At 37.1% G+C, this 22235-nt stretch overlaps 1 protein-coding gene across 7 annotated transcripts in view; it reads left to right on the forward strand.

Moving 5' to 3' along the window:
* DHX57 (DExH-box helicase 57) overlaps positions 1-22235 on the forward strand; it is a 76389-nt gene that overhangs the window by 38557 nt on the left and 15597 nt on the right. For all 7 annotated transcript variants that reach the window (XM_049696459.1, XM_033419230.2, XM_033419229.2 and 4 more), the window contains 11 exons: positions 1754-1875; positions 3179-3374; positions 3919-4043; positions 8304-8437; positions 9350-9404; positions 11299-11504; positions 15039-15155; positions 17796-17892; positions 18937-19110; positions 19726-19926; positions 21304-21580. In XM_049696459.1, coding sequence (XP_049552416.1) covers positions 1754-1875; positions 3179-3374; positions 3919-4043; positions 8304-8437; positions 9350-9404; positions 11299-11504; positions 15039-15155; positions 17796-17892; positions 18937-19110; positions 19726-19926; positions 21304-21580 — 1704 coding nt within the window. The remainder of the gene's footprint in view (positions 1-1753; positions 1876-3178; positions 3375-3918; positions 4044-8303; positions 8438-9349; positions 9405-11298; positions 11505-15038; positions 15156-17795; positions 17893-18936; positions 19111-19725; positions 19927-21303; positions 21581-22235) is intronic.

Here is a 22235-nt window from a genome sequence, read left to right on the forward strand (position 1 = left end):
GCCTCCCTAATGTATGGATGAAGGGATTGGGAATTAGGAAGCTTTGGCTACTCTCCATGGTATACTCTCAGCTCTCTTTTACTCTGATTGGGCAAAGTTTCTGCATGCCATAGCAAACTTGGATGCATGTTCCAGATAGTTTTGGAAAATCCAATGGCTGATGAAAATGAAACACATATATACCAAATATTCTGAGAATCATGTGGCTTTGTTACTATGATAGAAATCTGATAAGTGAAAGGAAAAGTAGTACTGTGATTTACATTAGAAATCACAGTATAGAAAAGGAGAAGGAGAAGGAGGGACTCTTACCCCATTTCAAAGGCTCACAGGATAAATAATTTGCCCAAGGTCACATAGCTGGTAAGTGGCAACACAGGGTTTCAAGCTAATTCTCTCTGTTTTCAAAGTCCATGTTGTTTTTACCCCATTCAGGGGTAAAAATAAGATTATTTTAAAAGAACTCATAAGTGAAGTATTAGGGCAGAGTTGGATGGAGGATAAAGACGAGTTGCTTAACGAGTTTGGGGATTAGATTAGATGCTATCTAAGGCCCTTCCGATTCTAAAGTTCTGTGATTCTGATTTTTGACAGAGTATATATAACACTAGTGCATATATACCGCAACACCCATAGAATGTCAAATTGACTAGAAAATCACACCATAAATAATAAGATGGTGGAAATAAAAAATTACACATTCAGTTTGAACAGTGTGTTTAGAGGTGATAAAATTACATGCAGAAAATGTGTATGTTAATATAAATGTTAGTATAAATTTCTTACATTAGTCAAAAATACATCCACAGTTTTAACCTACAGTACAATGTTTATAGCATTGGCCATTAGATGTCAAACTGAGTTACATAGATGTGGTGATTGGCCAAAAAGAACCCTTTAAATGAGGGAGTATTCAGAAACAAAACAAAACAAAACAAAAAAGATGAGGGCATGTCAGAAGGACTCAGGAATCAACCTGGAAAAGCTCCCAATAGCCAAAATGAAATAATGAGAGCAACAAAATAAATTGGATTATATCGTAGGTATTGGATGTACAGTAGTGGATTATAAGCCAGGAATTTAAAAAAAAGAAATCTATAAATCCATACCAGTTTATTTTTATTTATTTATTCTCAACAGATAAAAATTGTATATATTTAAGATGTTAAAAAAAAAAGAACCATTTAGTGAGTTCTATTACCGTTAGTGATTTTGGTAAAAATCTGATACTGTGTAGAACTATGCTGTCTTGTATGGTAGCCCCTAGCCATGGGTAGCTATTTAAAGTTAAATTTATTAAAATTAAATAAAATAAAACATTCAGGTCCTCGACAGCACTGATCACAGTTCAAGTGCTCAACAATCACATGTAGCCAGAGGTTGCTATGTTGGACCGCGCAAACAGAACATTTCCATCAGCACGGAAAGTTCTGTTGAACAGTGCTAGTATAGAGACTTACAGAAAGAGCTGGATAGGTGCTAAGAGGGGTTATTTCTCTTATAAGATCCTTCAGTTCATTCAGATGTAGGAAAGCCACACAGATCCCACAGCTTATTCTGGCTGATTCTCGGAACAGCCTTCTGACTAAAGTCACCAGCATCCAACCCCCAACACATCTGCACTTTCTGTCTCTAAACAAATTGGTGAAGAAAGAGCAGAAAGGGGAGGTCTAACTATGGGATTCCACATTCAGAGCTTTGTGAAAGGTGACTGAAAGTAACCAAACTGATGTCTTATCTTTTATTTTATTAGGCCTCCAGACAGTTCCAGTCAATTCTGCAAGAAAGACAATTACTCCCTGCTTGGGAAGAAAGAGAAAACATTCTTAAACTGTTGAGCAAGCACCAAGTGCTTGTTATAAGTGGTATGACTGGGTAAGAATGTGATTTATTTCTAATTCAGCTTTCATCTATAGATACGGTGTGTGCCCTAGTTACCACCACCAGTTCTACTTTAAAAAAAAAAAACAGTTGCTGGTGTTATTTGTGCTTTTTCCTGTTAAATATTGAATAATATTTCACAGAGGCAAATAATGTGGCAACTGTAGCCTATAGAGCCAAATTACAAAAAAACAAACAAAACTCAGAAATTTAGGATTTTTTTTAAAAAAATTATTTATTTATTTTATATTTATTTTCGGCAGTGTTGGGTCTTTGTTTCTGTGCGAGGGCTTTCTCCGGCTGCAGTGAGCGGGGGCCACTCTTCATCGCGGTGCATGGGCCTCTCACTGTCGTGGCCTCTCCCGTTGCGGAGCACAGGCTCCAGACGCGCAGGCTCAGTAGTTGTGGCTCACGGGCCTAGCCGCTCTGCGGCATGTGGGATCTTCCCGGACCGGGGCACGAACCCATGTCCCCTGCATTGGCAGGCGGATTCTTAACCACTGCGCCACCAGGGAAGCCCAGAAATTTGGGAATTTATAGATATTGTATACCTCTGCCTTAAGACAATTTTAAGGCAAAAGGCCTAGCTGAAGGCTTTTAACAAGGCCCATTTTAAAATGTTAAGGACAGTTCCAGAACATTTAGCTTGAAACTTCAGAAATGAATTTTCTAAATTTATTCTTATTTCCTTAAAGCTTTTGTTTAAGAACAACTTAGGGTACATTATTTTTCCTGTTCCACACTCTCCATATGTTATCCAAACCTATTTGGCAGGGACAAGTTGCAGGCTTAATCTAGTTCTGTATTCAAGGGTCTTCAATTTAATAATTACATTTGTGCCCAGACTCACAGATACAGTAGTAACTTTGTATCTTCCAGTTTCTTATCTTTTAAACCTCGGTCAGTACTTTGGTATAGCCAAAGCAATACCACACCAATGGGAAAAATATAAAGTATTTTAATAATCATAAGATAATATTCCTGTTTCTTTAGGATTCACATGTAGAGTTCACATTCCTGAAGGCATTTATAGAGCTTAACCTAATGTTTATTCAGTAGTCCCAGTTTTACAAATAATAGTGAACTATTATTTGATTGCCCTGTTAACCTAAGTGCAAATTCCTAGGAGTTATCAGCTATAGGTAATAAGTCAGTAGGTAGGTTTAGAAGATAGATGAAGCTGAACAACTTTTATTCTAATTAGCTTCTTACTTTCCTCATTGGATATGATTGCTTCTTTAGTTAACTAGAGCACTTGAAAACTCTTATTTTAGGACTTATTTGTTTTGACATACAGATGTGGGAAAACCACACAGATTCCACAGTTTATTCTGGATGATTCTCTGAACGGACCACCTGAGAAGGTGGCTAACATCATCTGTACCCAACCCCGACGAATCTCTGCGATCTCTGTCGCCGAACGCGTTGCTAAAGAAAGAGCAGAGAGAGTGGGTCTGACTGTGGGATACCAGATCCGGTTAGAAAGTGTCAAGGTTTGTATGCTTTTCTTATTTCCTGATGACAGAAATTTACAATTTTCAAGTATAAAGAGCCCTTGGGGTCTGAAGATTCTGGGCAAGTTGGAATATATACTTCAATAGGGCTGAAGTCCTTTTAGAAATATTTTGGTTTAAACTCTTTCTGGGCTGTACTTAATTTCCTCTGTAAAGACCTTCTATTCTTTATTGGCAGAAGTGATCTAGTAGGTGCTGCTTTGTTCCTAAACTGGGACTTAATCCATTTAACCAAATATGGAATGAACAAATTCAGAATTGATTTCATCACTCACTGTTATTTTTATGTTTTATAATAATTTTTGAATGCTTTCTATGAGTCTTAAAAGTTTGATGTAAAGTAGAAAAGCTTTTGTTGTTGCCAGCAAGAAACTATGCATTTAGTTTCTTGGTTTATATTAAAATAGAACTGCTGGTGTTTTCAGTATTCTTTATCCCTATCCATTAAAAATGGCTTTGCCAGGAAAGTGTTTCCTTTTTTCAGAAAGTTCATTAAAGCTTTCTATGCCCTTTTACGTGTAAGTCCTCAGCCACCAGACTGTTATACTGCACCACAGGAGTGCTGCTGAGAAGGCTAGAGGGGGACACAGCCCTACAAGGAATCACCCATATCATTGTTGATGAAGTCCATGAGAGGACAGAAGAAAGGTAAGGCAAAGATTTTACAGATGAATACACACACACGTCAAATGAAGACATGGCTGAAAGGATTTTATTCTGCTTCCAGTTAAGTTCCTTAGAGCTAGTAATGGTAATTGCCATAGGGAAGGCTTAAGTTAGAGAAGAGGAACTGCCTTCCTGGTCTCCAGGGTCTGTGACACGAAAAATGCTAGGAGAGCACATGTTCATCACTGGAAGAGTCATCCTATTAGAGGGACATCGTCTAATAAGAGGCACCATGCTGAGCTGGGTGCTGTACTTAGCAGGAATATCAGATGTAATGCATGCTATAGCTGATGGATTGGTCAATATGTGCTTCCTTCTTTGTGCATTTGGTCAGTCATTCAGTCCTGACATTCATTCATGTATTTATTGAGCCTGCATTAAGTGCCAAGTGGCCTATTAATTGCTGGGGATACTGCAGTGAACAAACATATATGTTTCCCCTTTATGTCTTATGATCTGGTAGGAAAAACAAATAATGAATAGGTAAATAAACAAGTAAGTAAATAACTACAAATTGGAATAAGTACCATAAAGGAATAAACAGGATGCTGTGTTTGGGGGGAGAGAGCCACGAGATAATCAGAGATTATATCTCTGAAGAGATTACATTTAAATTAAAAACAGAAGTATGAAAAGGAGTCTCATGAGATATATGAGGGCAAGGTCAGCATTTGCAAGGACTCTGCAGTGGTAAAGGGCTTCATGAGTCCAAAAACTGGAGGAAGGCCAGTGTGCAGCTGGTATGTAGTGAATGAGGGGAAAAGTGACAGCTAAAAAAAGCAGGAGACTATGCACCATTAATAATAAAGCATTTGGATTTTACTTTAATGGAATTAGAAGTCATTAAAGGGTCAAGGTATAAAATCAAAATTCTCAATATTTTAAAATGAAGGGCCAGGTAAATAGATGGCATTGATCATAGTTTGTCGTGTAGATCATGCTCTTAAGTAGTAAAAAAGTAGTGGGAAAAAGAGAGATGATCCTGTGCAAATCATGAGGCTTTCCCAAAAAGGACTATATTATTATTAATATCTTGAGAAGAAGAAAGTCTAAGTAAAGTTGATGGGCTGACAGAGAAGCAGAAAATAGATCATAGCAAAACTAAAAAAAAAGAAACAAACATGAAAAGAGGTCCCAGCTATTGCTGATAAAAAGTTTTTAAAAAATGAACGGGGAAGACATGTAAACAGAAGACTATTTGTTAGAAGAAATAAATACACTAATATAGTAGTAATTAAGAAATATAAAGAAATTTGAAACTAAAGAAAAAGATTTTTGTATAAAAAGAATATATCAGGGAATTCCATGGTGGTCCAGTGGTTAATACTCAGCGCTTTCACTGCTGGGGCCCTGGACTTGATCCCCGGTCAGGGAACTTAGATCCTGCAAGCAAGCGGCGTGATGTGGCAAAAAAATTTTAAAAAGAATAAAAAGAATAGATCAAAATAAAAGGAAATATTTCCTAGAACAAGACAATAATAAATTTTAAATAGCTATATAGAAAACACTGAAAGTCTTTGAGGGGCAAATAATCTTTACGTAGAGACTCCAGAAAACAGTGGGGAAAAAAATAAATGGTAAATAATGTCACTTTGCACCTAAATGTTTGAAATGATCATTTGAAATAATTTATTTTAACAGAATCACTGAACAACCTAAAAGAGGGAATCAAATAAAACATTCAGCCAAACTAATAATATTTAAATGATTGTATTATAAAAATAAAATTTTAATTTTAGGGGAAATTATATCCAATGTAATTTTGAACATAAAGAGTAGCTTTGGGTTTCATAACATTTATACTTCCACAAACTCAGTGAAACTGGAAGATAGCTCTGGATCTGGTTCCTGGCTGCAATGATGTTCTCAAAGAGATTTTTATAAAACCTAATGACCTATAGAATATCAACAGTTAAAAACAAAGTATTTTCACATCCGAATAAAGATAAATTACACACTGGAGAAGGGAGATTTGAGCATTTACAAATACCAGTCTTTGGGAATGGAGTACACAAATTATAAGAAAAAGTAGGGGAATATTTGCTAGCTCTGACTGAAAGAGGCAGAAAATAGGGGGTGGTGGTGTGATGAATTGGGAGATTGGGATTGACATGTATACACTAATATGTATAAGATGGATAACTAATAAGAACCTGCTGTATAAAAGATAAATAAAATTTAAAGATTAAAAAAAGAAAGTAAAATCTAGGAACCAAGATCAGTTAAAAAATAAATAAGATAAAAGGTTGAATATAGAAAATTTAGTTATATTTGTTTAAAATTTTTAATACATTTTCTGATCATAGAGATAATGACATTATTCTAACACATTTAGGCAATATTAAATGTCAAAAAGAAGAATTTCTGTCCCTTATAGAATTGCTAATTACATGTTAACAATTTGTTCTGTTTTCTTCTGGGAGTATATTGGGAGTTAGCAGAGAGATGTATCTCCACAAACACTATTGGGATTATATACTGTTGTGTGCTGCATGTGGTCTAATATTCAATATAAGAGCATGAACTATCTTTGAAATTATTGCTAATAATTGCATGAGGAAATTCTAACGTGTGGATGTACCATAAGTTACTTAACCATTTACCTATTGTTATATTATTTTCCTTTTCCCTAAAAAAGAAAAAGAATAGTCATAAATGTAATTAAATTGGCTCATTAAAGAAAACTAAGTAGTTCAAGAATATACTCATTAAAAATTCAAACAAGGGCTTCCCTGGTGGCGCAGTGGTTGAGAGTCCGCCTGCCGATGCAGGGGACACGGGTTCGTGCCCCTGTCCGGGAAGATCCCACAGGCCGCGGAGCCTGTGCATCCGGAGGCTGTGCTCCGCAACAGGAGATGCCACAACAGTGAGAGGCCCGTGTACCGCCAAAAAAAAAAAAAAAATTCAAACAACACAGATAAAGTGAAAGTCCCCTGTAACACTCCCAAACCATTCCCAGTCCCTGCCCCAGAGATAACTACGGTGATCAGATTGGTGATATGTCCTACTGTACATTGACATATATGCTTGCTTTGTCAGAAATAGGTACTTTTATTTCCAGAACTTTTTTTTCTAATACAAATTATATATTCACTTAGTAAATCAACAAACATTTATTGAGCACCTACTATATCCCAGGCAGTGCTCCAGGTACTGAGTAGTATCTTGTAGAACAAAATAACCAAAATCCCCATCCTCATAGAGCTTATATTCTAGTGAGAGAGCCCAACAATAAGCAAGATAAAGAAGTAAAATATAAAGTATGTTTGTTAAGTGCTAAGAAGAGAAAGGGTAATATGAAATGCAAGGGAGGGGAACATTTGAAATTTTAAACATGGTGGCCAGGGAAGGCCTAGCTGCAAAGGTACATTTTGAGTAAAGACTCAAAGAAAGTGAGTGAGTGAGCTACCTCTTGAATGTCTGGGAGAAGCCCTTTCTAGGCACATTAATAACATGTGCAAGGGACCTGGGGTCCATGTCTCAAAGACAGCAAGGAGGACAGTGTGGCTGGAGCCAAGTGATGAAGGGGGAGAGCGACAGGAAATGAGCAGTGAGGGTACAGATCATGTCACATAGGGCCTCGTTAGTGAGGACTTTGATAAGAAGTCGTTGAAGGATTTTGAGCAGAAGAGTGGCACAATCAGATTTACATTGGCACAGAATTATTGGTCTACCATACTGAGAATAGATTTTAGAGGGGCAAGGGCTGAAACAGGGAGGCCAGATAGGACATTGCTGTTCTGCGGTACATATTGTTCTACAGCTTGGGTTTCTTTCACTAACAATATCTCTTAGAGATGTTTTCATGTCTGTATCTAGAGCTCTACTTTATTCCTTTTATCTGCCTCATGTTATTCCTTAGAATGGATGATATTGTCATAATTAACCATTTCTTGGTTGATAGACATTTTGGTAGTTTCCACTGATTTACAAACAATGCTATAATGAAAATCGTTGTATATACCTCTTTATCTACATGTAGATATCAAGAAGTGGAATTATCAAATGCAATGATGAATGCTGTTGGTATTTTGATTGGCACTACACTGAATTTAGTTTATTTGGTGGGAAATTGATATCTTTACAACATTAAGTCTTCACATCTAGGAACATGACACATCTTTCTATGAGTTATAAATTTTTTTCACATAAGTCTTACACTTACTTGAAATATGTCAAAGGTTATTAATTTTCATGTATTAAATTTTTTTGATCCTCAGATGTTTCTTTTATTTCCTCTAGTGACTTCTTACTGCTAGTTTTGAAAGACATTGTGTTGCAGAGACCAACTCTTCAAGTTATTCTGATGAGTGCAACTTTAAACGCTGAGCTCTTTTCAGAATATTTTAATTCCTGCCCAGTTATCACTATACCAGGTGATTAAAATCCATCATTAAATATGTATTGTCCTAATAAGCAAATATAATTATTTTAAAGTTCATTTGAGATATAAATGAATATTTATATCTGTTTCTAGAAAAGAATTGATTAGTTTGTAACAAATAAAATCATAACCATATAATGAAATTATTAAAGAGGTAATGTTATATTCATTTGCTGGGAGATTTCAATTTATATGTGCTTTTAAAAAAAAAGTCTAGGTTATTAGGATTTCTAGCATTCTGTTGTGTTTAACATCAGAATGTGAGTTTATAATGGTAATCTATCATAAAGGGAAAAGTTGTATCTGTGTATAGCATATTTGTTCATTGCTGGATTCTGCTAAACTTCTGGATATTGGTCCACTCTGGGACCAAGTGAAATTGGACAGTCTGTGTCTTCTTTTGGTGCTTTCACAGTCTCATTGTGGGATTAATTTATCACCTTGGGCTTTGGTTTATCATTCTGCAGTTGATTGGTAAAGAACAATTTGGAAACACTGAGTGGTGAATAATTCGTTCTAGTTGTAGAGGATATCGACAGTAGATTTAAAGATGAAATTATATGCTTGATCTAGAATACAATTGTTGACTGTTTAAAGGTCCCCTGCAGGGAAGCAGAGGGGGATAAAAAGGTTTAACAGATTTTTTTTAAAAAGAGGTTAAAAAAAGTCTTATTAGCAAATGATCATCTCTCCAACTATGCACTTCTGTTTTATTTACTAACTAGAACCTATTCCTTCCATTTTTATCATGAAAAGCTTTTTCTGAATACTTGTAAGACCACAGAGTAAATAGTACCTTACTGTGCCAGGCTTCGTTTTAAGACAATTTTACATATACAAACAGTTTCAAGATAGTTGAACGGGTATTCTGAGACTTTTCTGTTTTATTTTCTTGTTTTCCTAGGTCGTACATTTCCTGTTGATCAATTTTTTCTGGAAGATGCAATTGCTGTGACAAGGTAAGGAAGATATTAATTAAAGTTTGGTGAAAGTCCTTGAAAACAGAATTACTATTTTACCTCCGTGTGCCTGGATACTAATAAACTGGTTAATTTTTCTTCTAATTTTTCTATTTGAGCATTTTGTTTTCTCCTTTCAGCGAATATTTATTATACAAATTATTTGAATTCAAAGGCAATATTATATATTAAGAGTGCTGACTCAGGAATCCCTAATGTAGACTAAGGACCTTGGGTGATAATGATGTATGGATGTCAGTTCATCAGTTTTAACAAATGTACCACTCGGGTTGGGGATATTGCTAATGGGGGAGGCTATGCGTAGGGCAGGGAGCAGGGGGTGTATGGGGAATCTCTGTACCTTCTGCTCAGTATTGCTGTGAACCTAAAACTGCTTTAAAAAGTAAAGTCTGTTTAAAAAATGATGGGGGGGCTTCCCTGGTGGCGCAGTGGTTGGGAGTCTGCCTCCCGATGCAGGGGACGTGGCTTCGTGCCCCGGTCCGGGAGGATCCCACGTGCCGCGGAGCGGCTGGGCCCATGAGCCGTGGCCGCTGAGCCTGCGCGTTCGGAGCCTGTGCTCCGCAACGGGAGAGGCCACAGCAGTGAGAGGCCCGCGTACCGCCAAAAAAAAAAAAAAAAAAAAAATGATGGGGAATTCCCTGGCGGTCCAGTGGTTAGGACTCGGCGATTTTACTGCAGTATACCCTGGGTTCAATCCCTGGTCGGGGAAACTAAGATCCCACGATTTTTGTGGCATGGCCAAAAAAATAAAATAAAATAAAAATAAAAAATAAAAAATGATGGACCAAATCTATGGAGAATTTAACATGGAAAAAAAAAAAGTACTAATTCTGCAGACAGACTACTAGTATTTAAATCCCTCTACTTAGCAACTGTAACATTGGTGAGTAGCTTAATCTCTCTGTGACTTAGTTTCATCATATGTAAAGTGTGCATATTAAAAGTAGCCTCTTCAAGAGTTATGAGGATTAATTAATATTTGGAGTTAATACTTGCAAAGGGCTTAGAACTGTGCCTGGCATATATCAAATGCTTTATATATGTTAGCTATTATTATCATTATTATTCTGCCTTCAAGGAGTTTGCAGTACATATGAGTGTATAAGTTCTGTACCGGATAGAAGGTGGTAATGTCTGTTGGATATCAACAGATTTCTCCCCTCTGAAAGCTCTGCTTCCTCTTCCTACTCTTTGACCTTGAAGATTCCCCAGGGTTTTATCCTTGCACTGTTTCTTCTCACTGTTAAATTCTTGCTTGGCTCTCTAAGACTCATGTGATTTCAGCTGTCACCCCTGTGCTGAGAACTCCCAGATTGGTATTTTCATTCCTGACCTCTGAGCTCCAGAATGGAAACAACTTTGATGTCTGACACCTTAAACTCAACCCAGAATTTTTTCTTTCTCTTTGCTCCTTCCATTCCTAATAAGCCCCTTCCTAATTCTACATTATTTAATGATACACTATTCTCAAGCTAAAAACCCCGAAACAGTGGCTCTCAAACTTTAGTGTGCAGTAAGCATACTTGCAGAGCTTATTAAAATTGTTGTTTTGTGGGCCCAATCCCACTTCCACTGAATGTGAATCTCTGGGGAAATCATCTTTCAGCTAGTTTCCCTGTCTTTTTTCTCTCACTTTTCCAAATTCACTGCCTCCAGAATTATCTTAAAACAGAGCCAAAAGCATTCCAGTGTGTTCCCCACCAGCAATAGGGCACGGCAGACAGAATCCTGGACTGGTGGAAGAATAGCACTTGAATTGGGCAGAAGCAGAGCAACATTCTGCTGAATGAGCACGGAAAACAGGTGAATAGTGTCATTCCTCACCAACAGACCCGCATGCACAACCACACATTTCTTTGTCTTCTTTCCTCAGGTATGTGTTGCAGGATGGGAGCCCATATGCGCGCTCCATGAAACAGATGTCAAAGGAGAAGCTCAAGGCGAGGCGCAGCAGAACCGCGTTTGAGGAGGTGGAGGAGGACCTGCGCCTCTCCCTGCACCTCCACGATCCGGATTCCACCAAAGATGCCGTGCCAGATCAACAGTTAGATTTTAAGCAGCTCCTGGCCCGCTATAAAGGTAATGTGCTTCCTGGGGGGAATATTACAATTATGCCAAAGATAACTAGTTTTTCTCACGCCATGATCCAGAAGAAGAAAAACGTGGCTCTTGTTTCATAGTTACCTTGTCTTTAGTTCATCAGAACAACCTTAAACTTAGCAAAATAACAGTTCTAATACATATTAGATTAAAATTGTTATATTTACCAGTGGGTTTTTTCCTGATTGTAAATGTGTTCATTATAGAAAAATTGGGAGGTAGTAAAATATAAATTATATTCTTGAGTGTTTTGTAACTTTGCATTTTGATATGATTTCGAATTCAGAATTAAAAATTTGCAAGACTACAGTGAACTCTCATATATCCTTTACCCTGATTCACCAATTATTAACATTTTGCTTCATTTGCTTTATTATTTGCTCTGGGTGCATATATATATTTTTTTCCTGAATGTTTTGAGCGTAAATTACAGATATGCTGCTCCTTAACCCATAATATTTCAGTATGTATTTCCTCAGAGCAAGGACATCCTCTTACATAACAACAGGATATGGGAATTCCCTGGCGGTCCAGGGGTTAGGACTCTGCCACTCTCACTGCCGGGGCCCGGGTTCAATATCTGGTCGGGGAACTAAGACCCCACAAGCTGCACGGCATGGCCCCAAACAAAAACAAACAATAGGTCATGATCAAAATGAAAACATTTAACACTAATACAGTACTACTGTTTAATCCACAGTCCACATTCTAATTTTGTCAGTTATTTCAATAATGTACTTTATTGCTATTTTTTTAAGTGGTACAGGACCCAACCGAAGATTACATATTGCATTCAGTCATCATGTGTCTTTAGTTTCTTTCTATCTGGAGAAATTTGCCAGCCTTTATTTTTCTTCTATGATTTACATTTTTAAGGAGTTTGGGCCAATTATTTTGTAGAATGTCCCTCTGTTTGGGTTTATCTAACGTTGCCCCATGATTAATTTTATGTAATGCATTTTTGGTTAGAAAACCACAGAAACAATGTTGAGTCCTTCTCAGTGCATCATATCAGGAGGCACATGATGTTGGTTCGTCCCATTATTAGCAGTATTAACTTTGATCATCTGGTTAAGGTGATGCCTACGTTTCTCCTCTGTGTAGTTACTATATGTTCCCTTTGTAGTTAATTAAGTTAGTTGTGGAGAGAGATTTGAAACTATTTATCCTATAACATCCTCAAAATTTCACCCACTAGTTTTAGCATTTTTCAGTAGGCCTCGAAAATGACATCTTTTTTCAGGGCCCACCCTGTGCTGAGCATTTTTATATATGTTGTTAGGTGCTCCCTCCTCCCATGCCGGACTCCACGCAGCTTTGTTCCTAGATAGTCTTCCATACGTTCAGCTGGGCTGAACCCATAGAAACCCTAAGGTTACTACTTTCGCTTTCTTCCTAAAGCCTAGACAGGTCTCAGCTGCCTTTCCTGCTCTCTTTTCCGTGGACTGCCACCCCAACTCCTCTTGGTCCTTCCAAAAAAAAAAAAAAAGGTGTTTACCTTTCAAGGAGTAAGAGCCTCCAACCCCTGTTAGTGTGCTTCTATAGCAGAAAAGGCAAGTGAGTTTTCCTTTTTCTCCTTCCACCAAAGATGCAGTCCTGCATGGGAAATGGTAATCATAAAGGAATTAGGGCATTAGCCATTTGTTCTGCTGTTTAGGAAGATATACGTGGCTCCCAAACATTTCACTTAATCTTCCCAACATCCTGTGAAGTAAGGTTAAGAACATAGACATGTATCTTACAGACCTGGATTCGACTCCCCACGCTCTCATAAAACCAGTTATATGCAAGTTCCTCATCCTCTCTATTCCTCAGTTTCCTTACCTATAAAATGCCGTTATTTAGGAGATTAAATAAGAATACAAATCCACAGCATAGTGCCCAGAGCTAGTAAGTGCAGATTTGTGATTCTCATGAAAATGTCTGACTCAAATGTGTTCTTTCTGTACATCATTCCAGCTGACAATTCCCATTTCCTTATTCTATTAAATTAGTTAACAGGAAAATCTCTTTGGTTTCTCTTTTGAAATTCCAGAGTTTTCTTTAAGAATTATGACTGGATCTAAGCCACGGTCTTTCTAATGTCAAGCACAGAGATATCAAAGTTCAGAAAGCACCTCTGAGAACTCTTTTCTAAGGATTTGAGGTTGGGAAACCTGGCTCTACCACTAGCTTCTGTATGATGCTGGGCTGATTGATCACTTAGCTTCTCCGAGTCTCCTCTTTCCTATGAAACAAAGACTTTATCTAGTTGATCTCAGTGCTCTCTTTCAGAAAATTAAACAATGTTCCCTAGCTCGATTTTTAAAACTTTTTCTAGTTAAAAAATAATAATAATCAGTCTTTTAAAATATATAAATGATTAGTAAAACCTGCCAAAGTATAAAAAAAAATTTTTTTTAATGATTTTCGTTTCCCTTTTTTTCAGTTAGCTGATTCTTTCTCCTTTTTGAAAAGTCTGGCTATTTGGAATCTTGGCAAATAAAAATGATTCCTGCTCTGCCATCCACACCCAACCACACTTTTGCTTGTGTAGCTTATTTCTTCCTTTCTTTCATTTTTTACCAACATAGGGTTCATTCTTCAGAACATTGTTTAGCAACTGCTTTTGCCTCTCTTCAAGCTTTTCAGCAAAGCGTAAAAAGCTTCCCTTCCTTCATACCAACTACAGTTATTTTGCTCCAGTTAGACTCTATTTCAGGTGATGGGTCATTAGAAAGAACTAAAAAGAAAAGGCAGCCATCTTCAGAGAATTAGTCTCCCCAGGCATATGCTGTTTGTTTTTAAAAGAGCTGAGGCTTATAGTACAACAGAAGGAGGTATGTCTTTTACTAGGCTTCCGGTGAATTAGAAGGAGATTGTAGACCCTGAACCTGAGGGTCGATGGGTAGACTTCAGGGGTATTGGTGAAGCCATTAAAATCACATGTATTTTTCAGGGAAGATTCATAACTTTTATGATTTTCCCAAGGAACTTAAAAGTCACTGTTATAAAGTTGCTGCTGTAAAGTCACTGTTGTAAAGTAAAGCTGTGGCCTCTGTGCACTGATTTTCACAGTTACTGTTGCCTGGACTTTTGGCCGATCTGACTCACAAGTTGATTGAATCTGGAAAGGTTTTCTGAAATATATTCGATATATTTATATATCAAATGTATTTGATATATATACAGAGAGAATATACTTATATAATATATAAATATATATAATATATATCTGAAATATATATAAAATATATTTTATATGATAGATAAAAGGGGAAGGAAAGAGAAAAGTTAAAAGTTGCTTCTCTTGGCCTTTCCAGCAGGGGCAGGAGCCTGCTCTTTGGGTCCTTGTTCAAGCAAACAGTGCTTCTAGTGAGCCTGTATTTTCTGAGAGACTGAAGGAAAGAAGTTCATTTCAGTACATTAAATGTGAACATCTGTGTTATTAAATCAAATCAAGACACCCACTTAGTTCCCAGGCATATTTTCTTCAATAAGGTGTAACTATCCTGATTTTTACCTTTCTTTCAGGGGTTAGCAAATCAGTCATCAAAACAATGGCCGTTATGGATTTTGAAAAGGTTAATCTTGAATTAATCGAGGCCTTGTTAGAGTGGATTGTGGATGGAAAGCACTCCTACCCTCCAGGTAACTGCTGCCTGTCTTAAGTGTGAGACGGCAAAGGGCAGGGAGTCTACTTCCTGAGATGGTGGGGATTGTGGGGACAGCCTCTCTTCCTGGAGCCCTCGCCCTGGTTCCTCACCTTTTCACCCCCAGTTGTGTGTACAGTTGCTTATTAGGTTTTTCAGGAGGAAATTTTACCGTTTACCTTTTGAGGAAGTTTTACCTTTTACCCACTGAGCAAAAAGACGTTAACAAGACAAAGTCCAAAATGAAGAAGGCTGAAAAGAAGGCCTGGGTGTCCACATGTCAACACTCAGTCCCTGGCTAAATGGGAGTCTAATAATGAGTGTTTGAATCATGTGAAGACTATACCTGGAGGCCACAGGGCAATGGGGTTAAGAGAACAGGCTTTGGAAAGTCTGATAAAATGCCCTGCTACTCCGAGCTCTGTTACCTTGGATAATAAAGTCCTTATCTTTTCTATGCCTCAGTCTCCTTGTTTGTAAAATGAAGACAATAATAAATCCTCTATGTTGAGGATTAAAAGAAACCATATACAAAGCGCTTAGCACAGTGCCTGACATATATTTAATGCCCAGTAGCTACTACCCCTAACAATATTATAGTTATGCTAGTATATTTATCATTGTTATTATTATCACTGTTACTACTACTACTCCTACTGTTATAACACAGAGCAATCCCTCCCTTCCCCTTGCTCAGTGTCTTCCCAGTGACCTCTTTACCTCATTTGTAGTCCGTTATCTCCAGAATGAATGTCCCAGATCTTCTCATAACTGAATCCTTCACATCATTCAGGTTTCCAACAAATGTCTTCTCTTCAGAGGAGTCTTCTCTGACCACCCTATCTGTTGTCTGTCCCCTCACTCTATCACAATATCCAAAAATGGTTTTCATTTTCAATATAGCACTCAACACTATCCAAAATTATAGTTCTGCTTACTGATGGTCTCCTTCAGTAGAATGTAAGCTCTTTAAGAATAAGAATTTCTCGTGCACCACTGTATTCCTCAGACCCTAGAACAGAACCTGGAATCTTAGGTATGGAGTAAATATTTGTTGCATGAATAGATGCAGCCATTGTTGAGTGATAATTAAGTGGAATCATAGATCAGAAAACTACATTATATGCTCACTACACAGTGCTTAATGACTGCCCTCTACTGATTAGATCTTAATCATTATGTGGTATTTTCTAAGGAAACATGTGAGCCACATAAGATTATTGAAGTGCCTTGTTTCTCATTCCTTGGCAAGTAGCCATTGTTGGCTAATGCATTATCACTGGATGGAATATCTTATTTCATCCCAAAGGAAAAGACTATTACTGAAAAAAATCAAGTATAGCATCCAAAAAGAAATGTTAGAAAATTATCTGAATTCAAAGCAAAGTTGATGTAGTGATTAGGCAGTTGGTGATATATTTGTGAATATTAAAGATATCCTTGATACAGATGGCCAAGCCATGAGGGCAGAGCAGATCAGAAGGCACATAAAAATACAGACAAATTTTTTTTTCCATCCATATAGATTATTTTACCACTCTTAAATTTTGTGCTACTTTAGTAGAGAAGCATGGGGTAGGTAATGGAAAAAGCATGGATCTGGTACCAGAAACCCTATATTTGTTTTCATACTCCCCTCTTATTAAGTTCTGTGACCTGACCATGTTACTGAGTCACCTTAAGGGTACTATTAATCTTCTTAACGGGTGGTTATGAGGATCAAATGAGATAATATATGTGAACATTCTTTGTAAACTATGAAGTACAGTATTAAAACCAACCTTGAAAGATAATCTTTTGTCCTTCTTCAGAGTTCAATTTTTGTAATAATTTAGTTTCCTTATTTACTTAGTGGGGAGAATAACCATGATAAATTATTGGTCATGAGTTCCTTGTGGGCAGATCTTTGTTTTATTTTCCATTGTACCTAGCACAGAGCTGACAAAGACACCCAATAAATATTTGTGGGATTAAAGGCGGGGTTAGTGAAGACAGTGTCAATTTCCTCTGTGAATAAAGCACAAAAGGAGGTGACTATTGCTGAGTGACTGCTCTTGGCACAGAAATACACTATAATCAGTTATCACTGCTTATTTTCTTTAATGTAAAATTTTAAAGCCCATAAACCATTATTATGGCATGGTAAGTTAATATACTGCCTCTTCAACACATATCTAAATTTAGATTACCAGATTGGCTGGCCAATATAGTTTCTTTTTCTCATTTCCAATAAAATGTTTATGGATTTTATTTACTAATGGGGCGAAGAGTCTTCCTGTCATATAAGATTAGAAGGATAACTCTTTCTACAGAAACAGAATGTCAGTGGTCAGTGCACTGAAGAAGTATGTTTAAAGAGCTTTGCTAATGATTCTTGTATAACGTAGGGCATTATATATTTCTACACATCATTTCTTTTTCTGTTTTCGAAAGATATAGTATCTCATTCATTCTGTAGTTATTAAGTCAGAAAATATATTCTAAAAGTTTGTTTTCCATTTAGTTCCCTGGGGACTTTACAAAGAAAAGAAAATTGACTGTGAAAAATCTCAGATTATTACATTTTTCGTTTAAAATTAAATCTGTATTAGTTTTTTCTTTTTCACATCTATCAGATTGATTCTTTTTATATACCCAGGTGCTATACTTGTATTTTTACCGGGACTAGCAGAAATCAAAATGCTTTATGAACAGCTACAGTCTAATTCTCTATTCAACAACAGACGTAGTAATCGGTAAGTTAATTGCTTTCTATATTCTTAATCATCCATTGCAGTTATGTGTGAAAATGAATAACCAGGAAGACCTCTTTGACTGTCATCACCCTCTTTCAACCCTGGTGTCACTGCTCAAAAATATGTTTGTTTATGCCAGCTGGGAATAGACAAAACAGTTTGTTCCAGGGAGTCAGTCATTTCCATTCCATTATATAAAAATGTTTCTCTTCACTTAGCGTAGTGACTCAGCAAAATTGCATGTGCAGTTAACCCTAGAACAACACGGGTTTGAACTGCATGGGTCCACTTATACATGGATTTTTTTCAATGGTAAATACTATAGTACTGCATGATGCATGGTTAGTTAAATCCATGGATGCAGAACCACAGATACAGAGGAACCACATATACAAAGGGCCAGCTATAAATTATACATGGATTTTTGACTGCTCAGAGGATTGGCCTTCCCTAATCCGCATATTTTTCGAGGGTCAACTGTAATTTCAGTTGCCAGATACTGGGGATTGGAGAAGCCAGTGTTAATAACAACAAAGAAATGTTACTATTTTGAGAAAAAATAATTTTCAGTGGTTCCTATTCCAGTAGTAAGACAGACTGGGTGTGTCTTCATATCTAAGGGGACAGACAGATGAACACCCCCTAGAAATATAAGACTGAAGTTTCTTAGCATACATGACTGTCTCTGTCTCTCTTTCTCTGAATTTAAAGGTAGGGAAAAAAATGATTCTTTGTTGGTTAGTGTGCTCCAGGCTTGTTACTTGTAGAATGTCAACTATTTAGTCCTCTTGATTATTTACTAGTGAATTACACTCCAGTTTTTCCCAAGTTGATACAAAGTTTTTAGTTCATAGAACTGAGTAAATATTTTTTAAGGGTCAGAAGGAACTTTCCCATTTAGAAGACCTGGGCCTTGAGGACAGGTTGTGGAGAAGCTGCTGACTTTTGGAGTCACATTGTTAGTTTTAATAGATATTCACCCATTATAACCCAATTTCAGTGTTTTGTACTAGAACACTAAATCCTTTTTTTTTTTTTTTTTAGATGTGTTGTTCACCCACTTCATTCATCTTTATCCAGTGAAGAGCAGCAGGCTGTGTTTGTAAAACCTCCTATCGGTGTAACTAAGATTATAATTTCCACCAACATTGCTGAGACATCCATAACCATCGATGATGTTGTCTATGTCATTGATTCTGGGAAAATGAAAGAAAAGAGGTATCCTCTTTTGGTGATGTAAGAGAGGGGCTAACAATGCCTCATTTGGAGCGACACAGCTGTTAAAGGCTAATGCTATTAAGCTACATGGATTACGTCTGAAAAAATACTTTATGAAAACTCTGTAGATATGAGTGATTCTGTAGCTAGGATCATGAATCTTATATTCAAACAGAGGTAGAAATTTTAAGTTTTTACCTCAGAAATAATTATTTTTCCTTTTTCTTATATGCTTTATATGTGCTTGAATGAAAAAGAATTGGTATGGGAGGTGATAGAAATGTTAATTACCAAAAGGTTGGTAATCATTTCACAATGTATACATATATCAAAACATCACATTGTACACCTTAAATATCTGTAATTTTTATTTGTCGAAAATAAAATGAAAAAAAAATTTTTTTAATTGAATAAAGAAACTGTATGTAGTATATAGTACAGAAACCATTTAAATTAGCACAAAGTGCTCCCACCAGGGACTCAACTACCCCAGAACATGCGGGACACTGTCCTTCTACAGAAGTAGGATGGTTCATCTGTTCTGTCCATGCTAAGTAAAATTTTGGCCACATTTTTATAAAGTAACTGCTTTTTACCTTTTCTTTTACTTTATAGATATGATGCCAGCAAAGGGATGGAAAGTTTAGAGGATACTTTTGTCTCTCAAGCCAATGCCCTGCAAAGAAAAGGTCGAGCAGGTCGTGTTGCATCTGGGGTCTGCTTCCATTTATTCACCAGCCATCACTTCAGTCACCAGCTTCTAAAGCAGCAGCTACCAGAAATACAAAGAGTGCCATTGGAACAGCTCTGTCTAAGGTACATCTTGATCCTTGTGTTCTGCTTCCGAAAGGTCCCAACGTTTCTCACCCTAAGTTCCATGTTTTCTTTTACTTAGTAGAAGATGTTTTGCTAGGCGTGGACTTGGATGAACTCATTCATTTGCAAAGAAAGAGCTCTTCAGTGTTGCCTTTACCATTCCTTTTAACTTTCTACACATAAAGATCTCTTGCACTGCAGAGGATGGCCCTAAAATAGAGCTTAAGAATACATTTATAAGTCAGGAAAGTAATCTAACTTATCAAGAAATTTCTGCTAGGGCAACACCAATATTAAATCATCGCAGGGGGAAATCTACACCCTCATTATCAGTTAGAACAAAGTGAACAAAAGCAATTTGAAAACGCCATTATTTACCTGATGAACAAACAAGAACAAATATCATAAAATAGGATTTAACAAATGAATGATTAAACTCAGTGTTATTGAAGCTGGAGAACCTTTGGTTCAACCTTTCTGAAACTTTGCGTAGCGTATATAAGAACTTTAAAACTAGGGGCTTCCCTGGTGGCGCAGTAGTTGAGAGTTCGCCTGCCGATGCAGGGGACACGTGTTCGTGCCCCGGTCCAGGAGGATCCCACATGCCGCGGAGCGGCTGGGCCTGTGAGCCATGGCCGCTGAGCCTGCGCATCCGGAGCCTGTGCTCCGCAACGGAAGAGGCCACAACAGTGAGAGGCCCGCGTACCGCAAAAAAATAAATAAATAAAATAAAACTATCCATGCTCTTTGACCGAGTCATTATTTTGAGGGAGTATGCCCATAAAATGTTTACCCAAAGGGAAAAAAGTTACTTGTACAAAGATGTTACAGCTCTTCTTTTATCCAATAGGTGTATTTTGAGAGCCTTCCATTACATTAGTAAAAATGTAAAGGAATTATAAGTGAAATAAATAAACTTTATATATGTTAGATTTTTCTCTTTCGAAAATTGCCTAAATTCATAATTTAAAACAGCTTCTCAAGAGCTGTCACAAGGCAGGACACAATGCAGGTTAATTTTATAAACAATTATTATGCAATTTCAGATGTGGGAAAGAGAGTAGGTGGATCATTTGAATTTTATTTCATGATTTGAACCCACTGTTATAGAAAAAAGCATTTTGGAAGTTTAATAGAGAGAAATATATTCTGAATCTCAGTAAATTTCAGAATCTGAAAGTGTTTCTGTAACTTATTGCTAGGAGAAGTAAAAGACATAAGAGATTTTTTTTTAATTTATTTAAACTGGCATGGTTTGGTTTATGAAAGCATATATTTGGGAAATTATAAATTATTTTCATTCACAGAAGAAGCTTACCTCTTTGTGTCATCCCACCAGAAATAAAAATGACAAATTGTTTTGTTTTCTTTTTTCAGAATTAAAATTTTAGAGATGTTTAGCACTCATAATCTCCAATCTGTGTTCTCTCGGCTTATTGAACCCCCGCACACTGATTCTCTCCGTGCCTCAAAAATACGATTACGAGACTTGGGAGCATTAACTCCAGATGAAAAACTGACCCCTCTAGGGTATCACTTGGCTTCTCTGCCCGTAGATGTGAGAATCGGAAAACTAATGCTGTTTGGGTCTATCTTCCGCTGTTTGGATCCTGCTCTCACCATTGCTGCGAGTTTAGCTTTTAAGTCTCCTTTTGTAAGTAAACAGCATCCATCTGAACTGGAGTCTGTAAGTCTCTAAGGGGACCATGGGGGCTTCAGGGTTATGTGGGCCCCTAATACTTTTCCTGTGAGTATATTATATGTGAATCTTTCAGGCACAATGTCTCTTAACTTTTATTGGATCCTCAAAGAAATCCATGCCCCAAATAAAGATTAAGAACTAGAGAGCCAGCTTATTTAAGTCATCTAAATGTGCTTTTTATGTATCTGCTTTACTTGCTCATTATAGGAAAACCAGAAAAGCAAGCAAGCAAAAAGTACCCCTGCCTGATTTTAAAAAACAATAAATATATTGGAGTACTTTTTTCAACAGCTTTGTTGAAATATAATTCACCCATGTAAAGTGTACAGTAGTTTTTAGTATTGTGCAGTCATCACCCTAGTCAGTTTTAGAACGTTTTTAATCACTTCATAAAAAAAAACCTCTTAGGGGCAGGACAGGAATAAAGATGCAGACGTAGAGAATGGACTTGAGGACACGGGGAGGGGGAGGGGTAAACTGGGACGAAGTGAGAGAGTGGCATGGACATATACACACTACCAAATGTAAAATAGATAGCTAGTGGGAAGCAGCCGCATAGCACAGGGAGATCAGCTCGGTGCTTTGTGTCCACCTAGAGGGATGGGAT

This window comes from Orcinus orca, chromosome 13, assembly GCF_937001465.1.
Source record: "Orcinus orca chromosome 13, mOrcOrc1.1, whole genome shotgun sequence".
Taxonomy (NCBI): Eukaryota; Metazoa; Chordata; class Mammalia; order Artiodactyla; family Delphinidae; genus Orcinus; species Orcinus orca.